The sequence below is a fragment of the Equus quagga genome, chromosome 2, assembly GCF_021613505.1.
Source record: "Equus quagga isolate Etosha38 chromosome 2, UCLA_HA_Equagga_1.0, whole genome shotgun sequence".
Classification (NCBI taxonomy): domain Eukaryota; kingdom Metazoa; phylum Chordata; class Mammalia; order Perissodactyla; family Equidae; genus Equus; species Equus quagga.
In genome coordinates this window covers 69,214,444-69,221,101 of record NC_060268.1, presented here as the reverse complement: position 1 = coordinate 69,221,101, position 6,658 = coordinate 69,214,444, and the positions used below count along the sequence as shown (strand labels likewise).

Below are 6,658 nucleotides of genomic sequence, written 5' to 3'. Positions count from 1 at the left end.
CCCCCCCCCCCCCCCCAAAAAAATTCAAGTCAAGCCTCGAATCAGGATCGGTGAGCGTCTTCGGATTCTGCGTCCTGGCGCTAGCCAGCTAATGCTCCAACTTGGAGAAGTTTTCCACGGGCCAGCGGGTGGGGAAGACTAAAAACAGTTTATCCAACCCCACAGTGGTCGTTTCCTCTCCTCTCTCTCTAGCTTGGACCCTGAGAACAAAGGCGTGCGAGAGGAGAAAGGTGACTGACTGGACGGCGATGTCATGTCCCTTGGACCCCCCCTTTCCCCCAGCTCTGGTCCCAAGAGAGTGGATTTTTAATCTTTTTATTTATAAAAGAAGGCAATTTTTAAAACAGAGGCACCCCTGCACTCCCCAGGTATCCATCACCCCGCTTGGGCGCGCCTGGGGACACCAGCCCGCAATTCCAAGAGAAAGCTCAAAGCTGCAGCGGCCCCGGAGACAGCTCAGCGACGTCGCAAGGGCCAACCAGGATTGTCCGACCCCGGGCCAGATAGAGGATTCTTGTAGATTTCAGGGGAGGGGGCCTGCACTCCATTGTTCACTCCGGGCCAATCAGGGTTTGCCCTTTTCCTTCCAGCCAATCCCCCGTCGCCCCCGCCTTCCACCCAACCCACCCCGCGCGTCAGCCCCCAGGTCCCCACCACCTCCCCCGCATCCCCCGCTGTTCGGGAGAAGCTTCGTGACGCCACAGGTCCCGCCCCCAGCCCAGGCCCCGGGCGAATGCGTGCTGACGTCATGCTGCGTGCGGGCCGGTGCGGAATCGCTCCTTCAACTCCGCGGGGCAGGAGGAGTTAGTAAAGAGCCGAGGCTGGGCGCGCGACCCTGGTCCTTCTGCCCCTGGCCGCACACTTTGCGCACATCTTTTTTCTGCATGGTGGATATTATTTTTCATTATCCTTTTCTGGGTGCTATGGGGGATCATTCCAAGAGTAAGTCTTTCTCTGTGTGGGTGTGTGTGTGTTTAATATGCAATATTTCTAATGCAGAAGAATGTTTAGCGGATTCTACAAGTGGCTTCTGTTTGACAGGATAATGAGAGAGAAAACAAAACGAATGCATTTCTCCTACGGGACCGCTTATCCTTTGGAATCCTGTTGTTTAATTGATAATTAAACACTCTTTCTCAAGCCTGCTAGGCTGACCTCAGGATGTGAAACCTCCTGTTTTGCGCTAAGGCAATTAGGTTTGATTTAGGGATGTGGGGTTTTTTTTGGTTTACTTGCTTGTCTTTTGGTCTTTCAAATAAGTACGATTTCTTTAGCTTGATCTCGGATAGTTAAGCTAAGAAATGTCGGAGAGGATGAGCAGAGATGCCGCTAAAAGCTGATGTGTCTGTGTTGGGATAGGAGGGAGCCGCTGGCAGCGGGGTGTATGGACGGAAATGCCGGCACATCACCGTTCAGTATGGATGCGGTGGCGTCCGCAGTGCTTAAATGTCTATTTACTCTTTTTTCTCACCTACGTGTTAGCTTTTAGTTAAAAGATACGTCGATAAAGCCACTGTGTCCAAATGAATCTAATAGCGAAAAGAATTTTTTTAGGGGTGGGGGACAAAAAGCCTTTACAAATTCGGAAGATTTTGTGTTTTCGTTTCCAATTGTCCGGTCTTTAGAAAGCCCACTGCCTTTCCCCTGTCGCGATTCTTGAAAGAGAGCGAGAGAGCGATTGGGTTGGGCTGGGGCTGGAGCGGCCGAGGCCGACCTGGGTACGGGCAGCCAGGCCTGACGCGGGCCCCGCGTCCTTCTCCGGCAGAGAAGCCCGGGACCGCCATGTGCGTGGGCTGCGGGAGTCAGATCCACGACCAGTTTATCCTGCGAGTGTCGCCCGACCTCGAGTGGCACGCCGCCTGCCTCAAGTGCGCCGAGTGCAGCCAGTACCTGGACGAGACGTGCACGTGCTTCGTGAGAGACGGGAAGACCTACTGCAAGCGGGACTACGTCAGGTGAGGCCCGCGGGAGCCGGGGCTCGGGGATGGCGGCCCGGCGGCGCGCCCGGGTGGGGGAAGGCCGCCCCCACCCCGACCGCGTGCCGCCGCGCGCCTCGGGGCCCGGGAACTCCCCGAGGGCCGCTCCCCGCAGCCTCCCCTGGGCCACAAAGCGTCCTGGGCGCGCGTGCCCCGAGCCGACTGGCTCAGGTGGCGAGGCCGGCCGCAGGCCCGCGCTGACACCGCCCGCCTTGGGCCCGTAGGCTGTTCGGCATCAAGTGCGCCAAGTGCCAGGTGGGCTTCAGCAGCAGCGATCTGGTGATGAGGGCTCGGGACAGCGTGTACCACATTGAGTGCTTCCGCTGCTCTGTGTGCAGCCGCCAGCTGCTGCCGGGCGACGAGTTCTCGCTCCGGGAGCAGGAGCTGCTCTGCCGCGCCGACCACGGCCTCCTGCTCGAGCGCGCCGCGGCCGGCAGCCCGCGCAGCCCCGGCCCGCTTCCCGGCGCCCGCGGCCTGCATCTCCCAGGTAAGCCGCGCGCGCCGGTGTGAGTGTGTGCGCGCGCGTGTGTGCAGGAGGCTTGTGCTCCGACGAAAAGTTGTCACTCGTGTGCGGTTCGGTTTGTCAGGATTGTATGTTTCTGTGTGAGTGCAGAACTGTGTGCTGGGAACACGGCTGAGAGCGTGTGTGCCAGGGGAAAAACTGTGGGTCAACGTGAGCCAGGATTGTGTCTGAGTGTCTGAGAGTGAGGGAAGTGTGGAGAATTGTGTTCGCCGTGGTCAGGAATACGTGGGACACAGTACTAGGAGCAGGAGGGTGAATGACAACGGGGAATCTGAAGTGGTGCCTGTCTGGGGAACTTGCACTGGGAATTTCAAGCAAGATGTGTTACTGCCAGAGAGGAAAGATAGGTTTGCCTGGGGGTACGTGTATCAGGAATACAGCTCCCATCCTAGAGCTAGGCCTGGGCTCAGCCAGCCGGGATCTCCCCGCTGAAGACGGCTCCTGAAAGCCAACCACCCAACAAAGAGCGGGTGTCTGTGTTTGTGTTTTGAGGCCCAGTTTGATGAATAACTTAGCCGAACGCTTCTCAGTAGGGAGGGGGCGGAGGCCCGGCGACTCGGGCATCAGAGGAAACACCTCAGGGGATGCTCTGGGTCTTAATCAGGAGCTGCTCAAACATGGGGTCTGACTGTGTGGTTAGGGAGTGGGGACGGCGTCCCAGGCCAGGCAGCCGCGGACGTGAAGCACCAACCTCTAGACCAAGCTGAGCCTCTGGGTGCTATGTGGTCTTGTAGTGCTCCTGCCCTTTCTGGTTCTGTTTCCTCCCCTATAGAATGAGGGAATTGGGCTGGATGGTCTATTTGTAAATATTTATCTAGACCTAGAAATGCCTGGAAGGGGAATATAAATTCACACAGTGCGGCGTTCATCCGTGGGTATGTAGACCTGGTTAGGAAGGGGCTGTGAAACAGGATGAAGCTGGTGTTGACTGCACCCAGTTCTCCGACCTCGGAGGGGCACCCTTTTGTTTGTTGCAGGCTGAGGACCGCGGGAATCAGGCTCTATTTACCCGGGGTTGATAGAACCTAAGGCCAAGCGAGGAGAGTGCTAGCGGCTGCGCGCGGGCTGGGAGGGCGGACAGGCCGCAGCGCCAAAAATCCTGGAGCCTTGAGGGAGGAGGCCCGAGGGCTGGCAGGGAAGAACCGTTCCGGTCCCTGGGGCCCATCCGCGCCCCGGGCTGGGTCTTTGCGACACATGGCGCGGCCTTGTCCGAGTGGCCTCTGAACAAGGGGGAAGGGCTCTCGCGGGCCCCCGGGAGCGTGAGACAAGCCCCCCATCCCGAAGCAGAGCGGCGCTCCGGGTCCGCGTCGACCCCCTTCCCCCTCCAGAGTCCGGGGCGCGCCTCCTTCCTCTTCCTCTGAAACTCCGACTTCTTCCGGAGGGCTTCCCTCGTCCTGCGGGGCCCACGCGGGCGTTCCTAGCGCCCAGTAAGTGGAGGAGGCTCAGCCCCGAGCGGCCGCTCCTGTCCCGCAGGGGCCCAGCGCGGAACTCCCACGCTCCGCTTGCGCTTCAGGGAGATCGCTGCGGGGACAGTTGGGGGACAAGGGAGGGACGAGAACGCACACCTTCCTCCGGGTAGGGCGAACAGATGGAAAGGGAAAAGAACAATAAAACGAAATAAACGGAATAAAAGAGAAACGAAATCGGGCCTCGGAGGGCTCGGCCGCCGCGGGGCGGGGCACTGGGCGGGCGGGTGGCGGCCCCTGGCTCACCGTGTCTCGACCCCCTGTCTTCGCAGATCCCGGGGCGGGCCGGCAGGCTTCGCTGCGCCCGCACGTGCACAAGCAGACGGAGAAGACGACCCGCGTGCGGACCGTGCTCAACGAGAAGCAGCTGCACACTCTGCGGACGTGCTATGCTGCCAACCCGCGGCCGGACGCACTCATGAAGGAGCAGCTGGTGGAGATGACTGGCCTGAGCCCGCGGGTCATCCGCGTTTGGTTCCAGAACAAGCGTTGCAAGGACAAGAAGAAATCCATCCTCATGAAACAGCTGCAGCAGCAGCAGCATAACGACAAGACGGTGAGGGACCAGGTGCCGGAGGAGCTGGTCGGGTGGAGCCTCGGGTGCGCCCCGCGGCATCTGCGTGCCCTTTTCTGGGTGGGCTCTGGGGAGATCCAGGGGGAACTGGATTTTCCAAAGAGCGTGTGTTTGGGCTTTCAGAGCAAGGCTTACCTTGGGGTTTAAGTCTCCTTAATTACTGTATCTGAGGTAGGCTCTTCTCATTGACCCAGCGACGCACCTGAGTTCGTGGTCCTGTGCGCAGCTCGCAGCCCAAGGCAGCATAGTTGTGCAGCGCCCGCAAGTCGGGGCGGGTTGTGTCCTTCTCTTGGCATGACTCGGTTTGAACACTTTTCCTCTGCATGCCTAGAGACGGATTGGGAAGGCATGTCTCGTGTTTCCTTGCCCTGTTGGCTCCCAGTACTGAGGCTGGCCTGGCCTAAGGTGGCGGGTTTTCGGGCTTCAGGGTATTCCCGGTAAAGGAGGGCTTACTCGGGTGCGGTCGAGTGTCCGCCTCCGCTAGACCGCTTCAGGCCCCAAATAATGCGCCAGTGCCTGGGGCCCAAGTCTCAAAGGTGTTGAGAAACGCCAGGACCTACTCGAGCGCCCCCCATCCCCCTTTCTACTTGTCCCGCAGAGTCTCCAGGGACTGACCGGGACGCCCCTGGTGGCGGGCAGCCCCATCCGCCATGAGAGCGCCGTGCAAGGCAGCGCAGTCGAGGTGCAGACGTACCAGCCGCCGTGGAAAGCTCTCAGCGAGTTCGCCCTCCAGAGTGACCTGGACCAACCCGCCTTCCAGCAGCTGGTGAGGCTCAGCCCTACCGGCGCGACCTCAGGGCTTCGGGGGAGGTGGGATTTAGCTACTAAACCACGGTGGGAATGGGGGGCTTTCCATGGACTGAGGGGCTGGGGACAGCGCTAGGCGGGGGTGGGTGGGTGGTAGGGGGAGCTGCAACCATTCTCAGCCCATAATTCGCTCTAAACCATGTCTCCCTGGATTAAAGCGCTCGCAGGAGAGGTGGAGGGATTAACCAACTCGCGCCCCCGCCCTAATATCCCTGCGTGCGCTTGGGGACCTGGTTGACTTCTCCCAAGGGCTTGCTCCCAGCCAGCGGCTCGACCCCATAGGACACTCGACTCGGAGCACGCGGCCGGGGAGCACCAGCTCGGGCGCGGCTTCACCTGCTCCTTCCTGTCTCCACCACCCCAGGTATCCTTCTCCGAGTCTGGCTCTCTAGGCAACTCCTCTGGCAGCGACGTGACCTCCCTGTCCTCGCAGCTCCCGGACACCCCCAACAGCATGGTGCCGAGTCCCGTGGAGACGTGAGGGGGACCCTTCCCCGCCAGCCCGCGGACCTCGCATGCTCCCTGCATGAGACTCACCCATGCTCAAGCCATTCCAGCTCCGAAAACTCTCTGGTCTTTGTAATTATTGTTATTGTTATTTAAAGAGAGAGGACTGACAGACGCGGTCAGGATAGCCAAAAGCGCCAAGACGCAGCCTGCTTTCACCAGACCAGAGAGCCCAGCTCCGAGGACTTTCATTTTTTCAAAACCAGAATTTGGGATTTATTAGCGTTAGGTCTGCCCTCTCCTCTCCCTCGCTGCGCGGGGCCGCCGCCGCTCTGTCCTCCCCCCACCTGCCCCGCTCCGCGTGGAGAGCGCGCAGGGCCCCTCCCGCGCTCCGCCGGCCCCCAGCTCCACACGCGGGCCCCTGCCCCACCCGGCCCCGCGCTCCCGGGCGGCTTCGCGGGGCTCTAGCGGGGAAGAGGACGGGGACAAGCCAAAGGAACGGACACTCAGTCCCCCAAAGCGCATGACTGCCGGACAAAAGTAGAAACGAGACTTTCTTTGAAAATGTTTTAAATTATCAGTCGACGGAGGACAGAGTGTGTGAGCCTTTGCCGAACAAAACGTAAGTTATTGTTATTTATTGAGAGAATAGCCAGTTCATAGTGGGACGAATATTTTGATCTTAATAAAAAAAACAAGCCTCGAGATGCTGCTCCGGTGTGCTGTTGGCGCAGCGGGAGGGCCGTGCGCACGCGGCTCGAGGCTTGGGGCGTTTCAACGAAAACAAGGCCCGGCGGCGTCCGCGGCCCGGCCCGGGCGGGGCCCCGCGCTCGTGCCCGTGCCTCGCGCGCCGCGGGCCCGCGTG

At 60.2% G+C, this 6,658-nt stretch overlaps 1 protein-coding gene across 1 annotated transcript; it reads left to right on the top strand.

The window, feature by feature from the left end:
* Positions 1–820: 820 nt before the first annotated feature.
* Positions 821–5,827, top strand: LOC124234790 (insulin gene enhancer protein ISL-2-like). Its single transcript, XM_046652207.1, has 6 exons — positions 821–942; positions 1,766–1,955; positions 2,201–2,463; positions 4,238–4,521; positions 5,138–5,305; positions 5,711–5,827. Exons 1-6 carry the CDS (start codon positions 885–887, stop codon positions 5,825–5,827), a joined length of 1,080 nt encoding a protein of 359 aa, XP_046508163.1. The 5' UTR covers positions 821–884.
* Positions 5,828–6,658: the final 831 nt, after the last annotated feature.